Source organism: Aplysia californica, unplaced genomic scaffold, assembly GCF_000002075.1.
Source record: "Aplysia californica isolate F4 #8 unplaced genomic scaffold, AplCal3.0 scaffold00062, whole genome shotgun sequence".
Taxonomy (NCBI): domain Eukaryota; kingdom Metazoa; phylum Mollusca; class Gastropoda; order Aplysiida; family Aplysiidae; genus Aplysia; species Aplysia californica.
This window is the reverse complement of record NW_004797332.1, coordinates 1836226-1852201: the sequence shown is the minus strand read 5'-3', so window position 1 is coordinate 1852201 and position 15976 is coordinate 1836226. Positions and strand designations below refer to the sequence as shown.

At 39.9% G+C, this 15976-nt stretch overlaps 1 protein-coding gene across 1 annotated transcript in view; it reads right to left on the bottom strand.

Moving 5' to 3' along the window:
• Window positions 1-15976, bottom strand: part of LOC101850873 (anaphase-promoting complex subunit 1) — a gene marked incomplete in the record, with an annotated part of 57511 nt that overhangs the window by 22850 nt on the left and 18685 nt on the right. Inside the window, 19 exon segments of the mRNA XM_035968491.1 lie at window positions 277-355; window positions 823-905; window positions 1311-1361; window positions 2216-2302; window positions 3270-3361; window positions 4237-4421; window positions 5273-5322; window positions 5714-5848; window positions 6433-6541; window positions 7253-7342; window positions 7775-7959; window positions 8383-8519; window positions 8816-8938; window positions 10358-10471; window positions 11841-11919; window positions 12344-12498; window positions 12994-13085; window positions 13751-13821; window positions 15781-15969. Coding sequence (XP_035824384.1) covers window positions 277-355; window positions 823-905; window positions 1311-1361; window positions 2216-2302; window positions 3270-3361; window positions 4237-4421; window positions 5273-5322; window positions 5714-5848; window positions 6433-6541; window positions 7253-7342; window positions 7775-7959; window positions 8383-8519; window positions 8816-8938; window positions 10358-10471; window positions 11841-11919; window positions 12344-12498; window positions 12994-13085; window positions 13751-13821; window positions 15781-15969 — 2106 coding nt within the window.

Below are 15976 nucleotides of genomic sequence, written 5' to 3'. Positions count from 1 at the left end.
CGTTTTTTTTAACATTATAACAACACTGTCCATGACGTCCATCTGTCTAAGAAACACTTGTCTCTTTGATTATGCTTAGCCGTCTCGGACAGTTTCAACTGTATTACTTTGCAGGCTAAAAATTATAAATAATCGTTCTATAACAAGTCTTTGAGCAAGGGTACATTACAATGGTACAACATCTACAAGACCACATAATGAAGGGCAATGTCGCTTGAGAAAGAATAGATATTGCCTCAGATTTTCTTTATCTATTTACACAAGCTCAGTACTCACCCGCAGACACAGGAAGTCAGGGCGCACTTGGTCCAGCATGAACTGAGTGTCCGGTGCCTTGAGCCACTCTGACACAGCGCTATCAAAGGGAAAACATTTGTCATTAGTTAAAGTTAAAGAAAACCACAAATTTATTCACATAATTCTTAAGGTGCATATACTGACAGGAGTTAAATAGAAGCATGTTGACATCATGACAGTCAATAAATGTTGGGGGAAAAGTGAGACAAACAGACAGAAACAATAAATGGACATTTTCTTAAATTTTTTAAACAATACCCACACAATGTATTTTTTAAATATTCAAACGTAACACAATTCAAAGAGAAAGCAACAAACTACCCATTGTAGAAGAATCCAAAGCTAAGATCAGGACAGGAATTTTATATAGAGACATCTGTTAGGAAAGTGCACTTGGTCCTCAGGACTAGAGGTGAACTGCCCCACGCTGGACAAAAACCAGTCATTCCTGATTTTATCACGGCACATCCAACCCCAAAGTCCAATTAACAAGGCAAAAACCATAACTTAAATGAGAGTACTTACCTGTTCTCTGTGTCAAAGAAGATCATGCCAAGGGCCAGCGTAGCGCCCGGTGATGTCACATCCACATTCACACTGTCACCTTCCTGAAAAGCACATCAACAAAAAATTTGGTTGTTGAGACCATATTCCGAAGTACCCTTCAACATCTCAGACCTATAAAATGTTTGGTCGTCAAAAAGAACAAACTGAGAGTTAGCAAGCTGCGGTAATTTCCCATCTGATAACAAAACACTCTATCAGGGAAATATTTCTACCATTTTCTTCTGCTTCTCCTGATTTTTTACAGCCCTGAAACTCTTCGAGGATTTAACCAGGGGTCAGATCTGTCCATTCAAACAACCTATCCCTCCTTCAAACTTTTATACATACAATTCCAAAAAGATAACAAAAAGTAAAGTAAAAAACACATAATAAATTCACAAATTTTCCCTGATGTCTATCTCTGTGACATTCCACAGAGAAATTCAAAATCTACACTTGTTGCTTACCTTGATGAGAAAACTGGGAGCTTTGTAGATTCTTTCACGGAGGGGCCAAAGCTTGAAGGATGAAAGAAAAATGGGTCAAACATGACAATACAGAACATAATCCTGTTGTGCGGGCAAATGAAAAGCACATTGAACAAACAAAAGTCAGTCAGAGCTTGGTCAGTCAGTGCTTAAGGAAGAAAAGTAAAAGTGTTCTTGTTGAGATTTATAGTTTCCAACCAATCAGCACGGTAACTCGCACATTTCCATGTGGTTTGAGTACAAGAAGCACATCGACACAATAACAGCCATACAGTGCAAGACAGCAGACAGAAACAGAAACAAACAACAGAGGATAAGAACAGGAGTACACTTGCAAGTTTCATCAATTATAAATTTGAGCGACAGAAACATTGGAAGGAAGTAGCAGAAGCAGACCACACACAAGCACTTAACCAAGGGTGTTCATTTATCTGCATACATTTATAAATACACAAATACTTAGAAAATGAATATTCTGATTTGAGATGAATTACAGGTCCACACCCAAGCACTTAACCATTTATCTGCATAAATTTATAAATACACAAATACTTAGAAAATGAATATTCTGATTTGAGATGAATTACAGGTCCACACCCAAGCACTTAACCATTTATCTGCATAAATTTATAACTACACAAATACTTAGAAAATGAATATTCTGATTTGAGATGAATTTGATGTCCACATACATAAAAAGTATCCACATACACAAACTGACTGCTCAGTGTAAAACTCTGTGTCATACATCCCTTTTCAAAATGGCTTATGGTGGAGTCTATTACTAAGCAGTTGATATGCACTCTGAGACAAACACAGACGCGTGCACACACAGGAACAAAACAATTAGCTCAAAACTATTTCCTCATTCACTTTACACATACCATTTGTTTTGTGTGACCGCCCACCATTAGGTGGTACAAGATGTCAGCCATGCTCAGGTCAGACAGACCGGTCATCTGGTTACCTTTCTGCAGACACACAGGACGAAAGAAAATTAATTTTTCATGATAAGATAGTACAATATTTTTTTATTTTTTTTTGGTAAGAGTTTTATGGCGCTCTCAACTGCATAAGGTTATATAAGCGTGCGAAACACAAGTTGGTTGCTTTCACGCCTGAGCTCGGGTCAACAATCAGATATTTAAAAAGAAAAAAAACTTCAAGATCTACATGGGACATATCCTCACTGTCATTTACGGTGGCAATAAAAGACTGCTAGTTAAATATACATAAAGATGACTGATGAATATAAAGTTAAAATTAATCATTTAATCAATACAGTGACATTTAGTTTTCATTTTAGTACGATTTTTTATAACACTTGCAACACAAATAGGTCACATGAAGTGCCGAGGATCAGCAGAATTACAAGCAGTGGGTGGCCGTCTTGGACAATTTTACCTGTACTTAAACCTTTAAGGCATGTAGCCCTTAAATTTGGCTTGTTGAATTTTTGATAAATGCTTTAGTTTTTAGTTTATGACAGTTTCAAATTGGACTGTTTCGAAAAAAGTGAGAAAAAAAATGGAAAATTCATGTTTTCTATGCCCATAAATCAAAAACTGCTGCGTTAATCAAAAATTCAACCAGCCAAAGTTTAGAACTACGTGCTGATGGTATCCTGTGAAAGTTACATTGAAATTAAAAAAGAAATAGAGCAGGAAAATGGGATAATGTATGAAAAAATTGAATTGTGAGAAAATGGCCGATAAAGGTAAGAAAAGGCTGGAAAACATCTGCTTTCGCAGAAAAACAAGGGAAAAAAACCACAGCTTTAGGGTGTAGCAAGGCTTACATACGTTTCTCGATATTGTTCCGGAAATGTCCTGGTACTATAATATGTAATAACCCCAATTTCCATAATTTGACCCCAAAGCACGATTTCTAGGTGCCCCACCAGCCCTTAAGGGAGGACGAACACTACACACTACTAACCCCAAACATAATGAGCCCCAGGGCCAGGCCGGCAGACAAAGCGTACGAGTCACGGTCCTGGCAGTTCTCCATCTCTGGGCCCGGCGGTCGACCTACAGACAGAATGAAACATTCAAAAATGAATCACGGGAATATTTCAGGATTCCTCTATCAGTGTTGATCTATCTATCTGACTTTCTATTATCTATCCATATATTTATTCATTATTGCATATACAGAAATTTTACTTGATTATTTTAAGAGAATAGAAATGAACTCCCAGACGAAAAAACCCACAAAAAACAGAGACTTAAATCGGTGGCAAGCTGTTGACATATTCTAAGCCCAGAAAGCCACAATTTTCAGGAGAGAGAAAAAAAACTGTTTCATTCCTTTAACAATTTGACCCACTTTCTAGATCTTTTCATGCCTTTAGAATTTAAATTTTGAACAAAATGTTTTTGAGCACATGCAACCAGTAGCACAGATTATGAATGATCAGCTTGCCGACAAAATCTACAGAAATAATTTAAAACAATGCAGCTAATTGTGTCACGACGTGATGGAATCAGGCGCTTGTCAATTTTTCGTTGAATGGGGTTATTTGTATCAGCTTAAAGCCTTTTCACTTGCCTTCCTTTTGGTCAAAAAAATATTTGATCTATGTTGAATAGAAGTCGAAATATTTACAATTGAAGGCAAAGGGTTGCCTGGTTTCAGAGATAAAATTAGAGAGAAAATGGCCGCCAAAGTTTGGTAACTTTAGTAGGCTGAGAGTCCTTGGGAAAAGAAAATTGACATTTTTTTAGCTTTTTATTAACGTTCTTCAGTAAAATCCAGTAAAAGGATATAAAAGGTGCTGAGCCAAAAAAGGAAAATTAGAAAAAAAATTGCCCAACGGTCAGAAAAATGCCAATTTCTCTAATTTCGTTATTTTGACGAGCGCCTGGTTTCACTACGATGCCTCACAATCAACCTTAGCACCTACCTATCTCAGACAGCATGACCTCGGCCATGGGCAGGTGCCCTGTGCCCTGATAGAGCAGGCCGACGCCCATGATGGCAGCCACGCGGATGTTGTGTGCGATGTTCAGCTCCGTGGAGGTGGGGGGCAGCAGAGCCGACACGTGGCAGCTGAGGGCCTTTGTCACGGTCAGATCCATACTGCCACGTCTGTGAGAGGATAATAGATAGATGGACGGATGGATGGATGGATGGATGGATGGATGGATGGATGGATGGATGGATGGATGGATGGATGGATGGATGGATGGACGGAAGGACGGAAGGACGAATGGACAGAGTAGACAGACAGACAGACAGACAGACAGACAGACAGACAGACAGACAGACAGACAGACAGACAGACAGACAGACAGACAGATTAAAGCTGATAGTGAAAATGAACTGGCCACGCTTAACACAAACAGGGTAATAATACAGACTAGCTAACATGCGGATAGTGAAACACACAGGCAGTGAACAAATTTTCAGGTTCCAATCTTTTTCTTTTACATTATATTCTTTGCTTTTGTAAGTAAGTTTATACAGTGTTCAAGAACATTGGCCCACATTTGAAATAATATGTACATAGTGAGATTCCAGCATAATGAAAAGATTTCCACGTCCCGCCGACTTCAGGATGTGCATGCAAGACTTTGATTTTGAAATCCACATTTACGGCTGCAGTCTCACTTATATTCATTTCATTTCACACTTACAACCTCCTCTAGGTGGGTTAGTTGGGACATACATGTACAAAAATTCACAAAAAGTACACAAGCATCAAGGTTTATATGTAATAATAAATAGTAATGAATAGCATTTGTTTAGCAAATATCCCCGCTCAACGGCAAGCTCTGTGGGCTTTACATATCTTTATTATTACCCGACTCCCACCATTTCAATTTCTCTACATACTTTATACTTAGTCTACATCAGCCCCTTTTGCCCTCTATTTTTCTAGACAATAAAATAAGTGTAAAAGAACAATTCTCAAATCACATCAAACACAAATCACTTACTTGGCAGCTGACATTCCCAATAAGATGGCGATGGTGATAAGCTCATTGCCCTGGGAAGAAGTTAAATAAATAATGAAACATGGTTTTAAATAGAGAACAAAATAATATAAGCTGCAAAAGTCAAATACTAAACCATAAAATATAAGTCTTTTAACATACTTCTTGAGTTTACAAAGATGGTTTGATTTGAACTTTAGTGAATCACTTATTACTGATTTCATTTTATATCACAGACAATCCTGAGGTAACACTTGATATATTAATGCAGCTATGCAATTATATTGATGGATGTATGTGCATATTGACTGCTCAGTGTAAGACTCTGTCATACTTCACTTTTCAAAAAAGGTATACGTTGAGCATGCGCAGATATGCAAGCACACACACTGAAACACACAACCATGCACACGCACACACACACAAACATAAAAGTATACATACCTCACTAATGTACTCGTGGGTGTTGAAAGTGCTCAGATTGGGCAGGTGTCCGTTCAAACCCAGGGCCATGAGGAACCCCGCAAACTCATTGGTCAGCTCCTTTGGCTTGTTGTAAATGATCCAGGCAGAGTCCACCTGCCGAGGTGAAAGATAATATTGTTAGTGCCGGGAGTTCGTCTCCATGAACATAATCTTACAAGCAAAGAGGCTACATTGTAAACACTTTAAAATAAACACATTAAAACTGAAAAACTATAGTCTTACATGCTCCAAGCTCCACCTGTCCAAGACCTTCGCCTGTACAAAGCACCACCTACCACTTCGCCCCCTTGCATTTAAAAAAAAGTTATAATGACACAGACAAGACGTCTTACTGTCTAAGAAAATCACTTTTCTCCTTAACAATGGGTGGCCTTCTTGGATAATTTCGACAGTAGTAGGGTCAGAAAAAGAACAAATATGTTTCAACTCCCCACATCTTCGCGCATCATGATGATCGTAGACTCTGTTTCCCGTTCCTCTAAGTCATAAATGTAACCACAACCCCACTATGACCCTTTCGGCAACCGTAGACGTTGCACACTAGGTCACCGCGACTCCCAAAGCTTAGCAGCTAGGTTTCCACAAACATATGATTTCCACTCCCATGTATCTTTTTTTATAGATTTAAAAAGTTAATAACATTGTTGTGCCATAGGAACACATCACAAGCTCAGTACCTGAGTGGTGTCAGCGATGCGTAGACCGGCCGCAACGCCGTTGTGAAACTGTGGCCACACAGACATGTTAGCGGGCACATCTATGTGGGTCAGGTCTACTGTTGTGTTCCTGTGTCACACATAAGAAGGAAATGAATAAATAAACGAATGATGAATGAATACATGAACAAACAAACAAACAAATAAATAAATAAATAAATTCCACTTTAATCATCCCTTTGGGAAATTTATTTTACAATGGCATTCATATATACAAATACATCAATACATAAATTAATAAATAAATAGAATATCACAAACAAAGGACATTCCACTCGCTACAGCTGGTGGCCATTCCTCATAGGAGAGCAGATCTTTATGAAACAGTAAGGTGCGGAGCAGCATTTGATTGAAGGAGAGATTTTCAGACGTTCCTACATAATTTAACACTTTGCCATCATATTTTGGGGAAAATCCAAAGAAACAGGGTGGTAAACATCGCAAATCGGCGAGATGAGGCGGCAAAGTGTTAAGACAAAGAGGTGGAGTGAACTGTTTGCTCAACTGGTATGATCCCTGAGGTGTGATGTGGACGAGTCTAGTTGGGATCCACAACAAGGCATTCTTGAACTTAGGTCACTTTATGTGTTTTGGGGCTGTCCATCCACTAGGCTCAGCCTTACCAACAAAATCACTAAATTCGGAGAGCCTGGGTCTTAAATAACCCTATTGTGCTAAAAGGTATAAATTAGCTTGTAGCATTTTCTGCCACGTTCGTCTCACATAGGGCAGGATCGATAACAACAACAACATCTCACAGAGGGTGACCAAAATACCTCACCTGGGGGGAGCTCTTCCTGTGAGGCACAGCTTGGGAATAGGCAGAGTCTCAGTCAGCAGAGGTTGACATGTGTGGAGAGTAAACATTCCCCTGTAGACAAACATAACACATTCACAATAACAGTAATGTTAATACTTACTATTCGGTGTGTAAGAGACAAGCACATTGTAGCATAAACTGTGATTCAGTGCAGGGAAAAAGAGTGGGATATTTAGAGTAATAACAGAAGGACAGTGCTGAAGAAAGAGTCAAGTGTGACTGCCAAACTGGACAGAAGGGCGAAAGCCCAGCTGTTGCTGGATCGATAACAACAACAACTACCAAACCAGCTTCTCAATTTTCCACTGGGGCTATCCATTTGCTAGGGGCACATTACATAACAACGACGCTCCATATAATATATATACATGACAACAACTTGTAACTGATTTGCATGACATCACGTTTTGTCTTCAAGCAAACAGATTAATCAAAGTGACTGAAATAAATTTACACCGAAAGAGTCTCAAACTGTGCCCTCACCTCCCCACAGGCAGCGACATGGTGCGCACACAAGTGTTGAGCAGCACTCTCTCCGGCTCCTCGATGAAGTCGTGGTCGCTGACCTCAGGCCGCTGCTTGACCGAGATGACCACTGGCCGAGCCGACTGCAGCAGACGACGAACCTCCTGCAACCGAAGATCTTTGGGGAACCGCAGTTTCAGGACCTGGTAACAACAATGCACATTCAGGCTTAGCAACTTATTCAAAACCCAATCAGAGACATCCATCATTTTGACATCAGATTGTGTACCTACAAACAAACTTACATCAAGTGGGACTGGTTTCGGAGTAGTGAATGTAGTGTCTTCTCAAATTCCCAATTGCCAAATCCATGCAACAATACAACAGGAAAGATACACTCCAAAAGAAACAAACTAACTGACAGAAGATTCCACTGTACCACACTGATTCATAAACTTATCTAAAACACCAAATTGACAGACAACAGTACTCGCAGTGGCACAATTAAATATCTTTCCTCAACAGAAAGCGGCAGCCGAGCAGTCTCAAGGATATAACAATAAATCACACATAAAATCTAATATGCTCAAAAGGATTCGCAGTCACCCGACACAACCACAGCTCACCTCTTCATCCAGACAGTCCATCCCATCATCCTCCTCTTTCTCCACTTCCTCTTCCGGCTCCACAGGCACAGGCTCAGGCAGGTGGAAACTCTTGACCTTCCCGTCGAGAGCAGCTAACTCGGACAAATCTTGCCGACCTTGACACACGCAAACAAATAAACACATCTACAGATCCAGTATGTGAGTTAGCTGAAAGCTCTATGTCCATTATGGTGGATAATATAATCAAAATCTTTATCAGTCCAGCCATCTCTGTCCAACTTCTTTTCCTTAACCAAAGAAAAAGTGATACAGGTCCGACTCAGTTGCTTGGTTGAAGGCTAGTAAGTCAGAGAGAAAGCTAAAAGAGTAAGTCATACCTTCCTTTACTTTACTCATACAACTAAATTCACCCACACCATAGAAGAAATGAACAAGTGAGTGCAGGACTTACCTATGAGATCGTAGGCACTCTGTGGCCAGTCTGACGGGGGATTGGCCCGACACAAAAGACACGCCTCCCTCAGGGGCAAACTGACACCGATGGGCACACAATCCAGATCTCTTTGGGTCATATCTAGTGATGGAAAAATGACCAAACATTAGAACTAAGGAAACAATAAAACGTTCCAAAATTGCTTCAAGAAAAAATAATAGTTTTGACCTGTTTAGTTAGAGGTTTACTCCATTTGCAACACAATTAGGCCATAAGGGGTTACAAAGAAAAGAGGAGGAGAGACATGGACAATAAGTGTTTGATAGGAAAGAAGGAGCAAACCACACCAGAGCACCACTAACCATCCAGCTTTGATTTGTAAAAAGGAATTGTTGCTACAGATAAGGTTCTAATATGAGCTGTAATGAGCCGAATCAAAGAGACGAAATACTATGATAAAGAATGGGAGAGGAAAGACAGGTCTGGATAATGAAATGGAAGCAGGTGAAGAGAGTGGAAGAAGGTGGGTCTAAACTAAAATAATACTTGTAAAGCACATAGCACATGATGTAGAGCAAGGATGTACCTTTTATTAATGCAATTCTTATTATCATTTTAACTAAGATGTAGTGAGTTAGTACAAAAACTGCCTAATTTTGCAAGGACCAAGATGAAGAGTGAAAAGAAGTAGAAGGAGCTGCTTATACTGGTCAAGCAAGAAGAGGGGACGACCTGAAATAAGGTCAGGAGAAGCAAGCTGGGGTCTTCGTGCTTGTTTTAGTGGGTTTTTTAAGTAGAAGGTTTTACGGCGCTCGAAACTGCATAAGGTCATATGAGCGCCAAGGGGTGGGTGTCAACAGAGAAATCTTTACAGGGAATCAGATTTGCTCTGCTCACCTCTCTAGCTTCAACACCACAAGGTCTGCTTCGACTATCAAGGCACCCCGGAAATGGCAGGTCACAAAAGAGTGACAAACATACAAAAAAAGTAGAGGAAATGACAATAGTAAGGATTAGGAAAGAAAAAGCAGCAGCTCCTTGTTGTAGATCAGGCACAAATATGAGCTTGACATGATGAATCAGCCCATTTACAATTCTACTGTGCTTGAACGAGAAATGTCCCCCCTTTGGGAATGGTCTAAAGACACTACAGTCAGTGGCACTGCCCCGGGGGGTTTGGGGGGGGGCGCATGGGTCATATTGTGAAATGAGTTCATTATCAGAAGGGTTGAGAAGAAAACAGACTGAAAGTAAACAACACTCAGTCACACATTGTCCAAACTTCCAGAATTCTCTGTCCTTCCGAGTTTCCTATCCTTACACTAAAACCAACGTTTAGTCCTGACCACAAACACTCCTGGCTTTAGTTTTACGGTACTTGCTACACAAATAGGCCATGTGCGTGCTGATAATTAAGAGGTGTTACTAAAAAATAAAATACAAAGAAAAGAAGAAAGAGAGAAGTGGACAATAGATGATCGTTAGGAAAAAAGGAGCCAACCACACCAGAGCGCCCACCAACCACCCACTCAAACACTCTACTAGGACAGTCCGACTCACCCAGCTCTGTCATGGTCAGCACAAGTCGCTCTGCCTGGGAGTAGCCCGGCGACATTCGCAGGCTCTTGGACATGGAGTATGACAGCGAAGTGTCCGCTGTGGGGGCCCGGTGCCCTGTCGACATTAAAACACATAATTGTGATAAAATAAGATACATTTGAAATTTGTACATTCATACCAGAAATAGAGATAGACACACATTCATACACTCAATATTCAAAAGACACTGCCCCGATGCCTTATCACAAACGCAGAGTTATGTAAAGACAAACTTGAAATTTGCATATTTATACCAGAAATTGCATTATGCACACATTCACACACACACTCATCAAATGACAAACAAGCATGCAACCATACATATGAGTGTAGCATGTAGAAAAAGTAATTATATTGGCTCTTAAGTTGTTTCTTTTCTGGACTTTCTCTGTGAAAAGAGAACAGGCTGTCGATGTGGAAGAACCACCACAAGTTAACCTTGGCAGGTGCACAAAACTTAATACCATTAGTAAAAAAACATCTTGCCACAAACACAAGCGAATTGAGCTGAGAAAATTATTTCTTTGAGAAAGGCCCCAGATGTAGTACAGTAGGTTATGAACTTGACTAACATGCTAAAGTATTTTGAGGACTAAATCCTATGGAGCTCCTAGCTTTTCACTTCCTTTCTGAAAAAGATCCTGTGAACCGTGGGAGGTTTTTTTGTAAGAGTTTTACGGCACTTGCAACACAATTAGGTCATGTAAGTGCCGAAGATTCACATGTGTGGTTCTCGGGGCCTGTCCAAGAGACAGAGGAGCAAAGAATAGGACCACTGTATCCATACTGCGCATATCGTAGAAGGCGACTAAGGTCGATTGGGCAAAGGGTTAGCAACCCTTTCCCGTAAAACAAAAAGCAGCTACAAAAACATCAACAGCAAAAACAACACGACCGCCAGTTCTGGAAGATGGAAGACCTTCATCACCGAAGAGAGGAGAGAATATGGAGAGTAGAATAACGCAGGGTGTTGAAAGCCGAAAGGAAGCCACCAAGCCGAGAAACCTCCCGTAGACCAGAAGAAGGGAAGACTAAAGATGACATGGAGACGAGCGGTACAAGCGGAAATTGAAAAAGCGGGGACATCATGGAAACAGATAGAAAAGGATGCTCAGGACAGGCTTCGCTGGAGTAAAGCTGTTGATGGCCTGTGCTCCACTGTGAGTTAAAAAGGGCGAGAGAGAGAGAGAAAAGTGACGAAGATTAGAGGTGCTACAAGAAAGTAACAAACAGAAAAAAGAAGGAGGGGAGATAAAGACGATAGATGTTTGAAATGAAAGAAGAAGCAAACCACACCAGAGCATCCCCCAACAACCCACTGTGAACTGTGAACCTTTGTACCTATTGATCCCCCAAGCACTCAAACTTTCAAATCCCCTGTTTTGTGGCATACAAGGCGTTTCATGGTGGCAAAAAAGAAAAGCTTTATGAAAAGGGACCTCACCAGCTGGGGCAATCTTCTTCAGACATTTGTCCACACAAAGTTCTGCCGGCATTTCTGGGTTGAGCAGTATTGAGTACACCTAAGAATTGAAAGAAAAAAAAACAAGACATTTTAACAGAATCTTGGAGATAATTTCTTTCAAAAAAGGCACACGTGAAATTTAAAATAAAGCACAACATACTTCATACATACCGTCTCAAGAGAGGTGCCAACTAGCAATGGGAAAAAATTCTGAACTTTTGAGACCCTCAGACCCTGAGGGAAGGCACATGGGGGCCTCAAAATGTACGAATCATTTTGACTAATATGTTTCGTATCAAGACTGTTTTTATATAAAGTGAAACAACTTCTTTAAAATCAACCTGAAGTTTGACACAATGCAGGCAATTTCAAGACGCTGTATTTATGGACTTATCTGTAAATTTAGCACCTCTGTTGTTTACACTGAAAACAAGTTTTAGTTTCTCAAACAATTCAAGGCAGTGTTTTCCCTCTTCACTCACCGAAATAATTTTTCTAACACTCTCACAGACACCAGGGATGTAAATCATTGGCCCTTGCTGACTGTGACTCTGATTCAGAGACTCGGTGAGCCACCCCTGAACTGTCGGAACTTGCTGTGGGTACAGGTGAGGGTACTGCATCTTCTGCAGGTCGGCTGCCAAACAAAACATTAAAAATAATAATGAAAATAAATAAATTTCTAAAGCGCCCACTTCCAATCTGAACTCTCAGCGCTTTACATCAATAATGAAGATGGTAATTCAAGCAACAATCAGGGGTCATAGAATTATTCAAAAATAATCATGAATAATTAACTAAATCAAGGGGCTCCGTTTAAATGTAGTTTAGAACATTGAGAAGGTTAATATTTATCCCATCCACAATGGAGGGCAACTGACAGATATGAAATAAATTTTGAGACATGATGCAAGATTTCCACAACTGCTCAAATGTCTATAAAAGACCCACGCCTATCAGCAAAAACAGTTCTTTACCTGAAAAGCTTCAACCAGTTACAGAATTAAATTAAATAAAAAGTCACCTCATAAAGATGTGAAAATCTGATTGTAGCAGATCACATTTATGACTGTGAAAGGAAGTGTCACTTTAAATTAAAGGGCAAACTTTTTAGGACTAACTAAACACTTACCATCAGTGATTTGGCTAATGTCATCCACTTTCTCGAAGAGTTCCGGAAAATCTCGACGGTAGTAATCAGTGTAAGTCCAACATCGCAGATCACTGGCAAAGACAACAAACAAATATCTTAGAAAAATTAAAATTTATTACACAACATCAATCAATCTTTACAGGCATCATTTGACTAAAAGAAGGAAAGTTAAATACAGTGGAAATAATGTCTTATTTGATAATTTCTTGACAACAATAATTTCTGACTCTTTAGCTCACTAAGATAAAGAAAAATAGAATGAACAACCACTTTGCCTTTTTATGAACTAAAAGTATCTCCTGCAGAGCCATATCGTGAATTTTTTATAATATCAAAAGCAGGGTTAAGTGTGTTTCAGTTGCTGTCAGCAAGACTTCACAAATTGAAAATGCTAATGCCAAGAGATAAGCCCCCAAGCTGTGCACATCCACCAGTGGAAATGAAGCTTTAAAATGCTCAAAATGTGGTAAACTCTTCTCTGCCAAAATCGGTCTCATTGTCCATAGCAGAAGCCTCAAGTCATCATAACCCCCATTTCTTCTATTTCGCTTAAGAAATATTCTCCTCCGCAGATGTAATGGCACCATCAAACACTGAAGGATCACCTATCATTATCATTATCATTGCTGAAGCCATATGATTGTTGCTGTTGTCATCTTTGATATTGACCCAACAATTCTATGACTCAGTGCCAAGTAATAGTGTTCCTGCAAGCCACAATATCCATTAGACTTACCAAGCAATCTGATGAACAAGAGGAGCAAATCCAGACAACTCTTCTTGTAGCAAAATACTCAGCTTCATCTCCTGTAGTGCCAAAAGAAAAGAACAGAAATTCTTCTTTAAAATTAATGCAGCATTTTCCTAAAGAAAACTGTGACAATAATGAAAGAATCAAGGTCCTCCAGACAACTTTGAGCAATGTAGTTGGGGCGGGGGTGAGTAAGTGTGCTCATATGTATGAGTGTATTAATATGTTTATGTATTTGTGCGTACATGAGTGTGCATATGTGCTATTGCACATGTGTATGCATTGTGTGTGTGCGTGTGTGTATGTGTGTGTGAGAGAGTGTGAGCGTGAGTGTGAGTGAGAGTGTTCTAACATATTCACCAAGAGTGTCTCACCCCCTACAAGGAGTATCCCGCTGAGGATCAAATAACTCACCATATCACACAATTCGGTAGACTAGATTTCTAAAAAAAAAGATTCATTAAAGTAATCTTTTCTTTGCTAATAATAATAATAATGATAATAACAATAATAAATAATAGTACTGCCGTGCCAAGGCAGACCGACGTATCTGCAAAATGCATCTTCATTTAAATGGACGCTTATACCCATTCTGCATCTAGAGTCAAAGGCAGGAAGATGTATCTGCACTACAAATAGGATATTTCACTATGGCAAACAGATATAACTGAAGGCCCATTTTCTCCAACGGCAGCGCGACATAACTCAAAATCATAAAAAGTGCGGATACGTCGCTGTACCTTGACACGGCAGAGTAATAATAAAGTTCACTTCTTTGGCGTTCACTTGCTTGTGAACCTATTGCTTCACAATAAAATAAAATTTCAAATTTGACAGCTAACACAATAGAAACATGTTTCATGCACAACTGCCCATTCAATGTACACCAATCCTTTAAGAGATAAATACCCGCTGCTTAGTGTAAGACTTCGCCATACGCCATTTGGAAAAGTAACACATGACGGAGTCCTATCGTTGGCTCAGAACTATGTTGTCCAAAGTGCACTCTTTACTTATGTATATTGGAAAAATAGTTCAGAGTCGACGCTATACTGAGCAGTCGACATACACCGTAATCTGACAAAATAAAAATAAACAAGCAAAAAAACAACCGCTGTGCCTTCTGATCACACTTGCTGTTGAAAGAAAAGTTAAACTAATTAGTTTCATTTCTCTGCTCACTCTATGCGAGGAGTTGGGAATGAGGGTTGTGACCTGCCCCCCAGGACAGCCTGGTGGGGATCCAGAGTAAGCGAGAAAAAAAAAAAATAATAAAATAAATAAATAAATGAAATACACTTAACACTAAGATTAACATGCACATTATTCCCAACATTAGAGCATCATCATCATTAACCATCATCATTATCATCATTATCATCATCATCATCATATCCATCATCGCTGACTAAACAATTTCCCTTTTTCTTATTGAGTTTTTCTTGTGTCTGTTTTCTCTTAAAACATAACAATTTGCACCATGTCAATAAATTTTTACGTAACCTACAAATGTTGGCACCCAAATGAGGACACCGAAAAAAAAAAAAAAAAGAACAAAAAAGAGAAAAAATTGGTTTCGTCTATTATCTATTTGTGGTGGCCAAATTTTGCTATTCAAAAGGCTTTTTAAAGACATGCGGTTTTCGCCAAAAGATTCTTTAAAACACACTCCAGATCATGACGCCCTTCGTTTTTTCAGTTTTGAGACTGTTTTGCTGCCAAAAGCTAGATTTCTTTATTTCGCCGATCGCTTTTGTAGGCCGACGCTTCTGTCTATGCAATTTTAGAAAACCCGGTGCGGAAGTGATATTTTGCGAGGCTCATTTTGTATTGAGAGTATAGATCTAGATCTAGAGACCTAATTTTTTGCATCTCTCAAGATTTATTTCTCCATTCCAGTAGAGTGTAATATAGTAGGCCAATGACTTTCAGTTGATGTTAATGCACCGATCATTCCTTTCATCGAAAGGGGGCCCAGCTAGTTTCTATATAAAGCTCAACAACAAACTCCCGACCTCGTAGACCAGGTGCAGAGCCATGAGCACGGCCGGGCAGAACGGGTAGAGCAGGGCGGAGCTGTTGATGGCACACGGACAGGACGGGGTCCAGCCGCTGGTGGCAGGCTCCAGGTGAGGGAGGGACAGGGCCTGTTGCCATGGATACGAGTAGCTGTGGTGGTCACTCTCCAGCAGGCTCTCCCAGTCCTGGAGG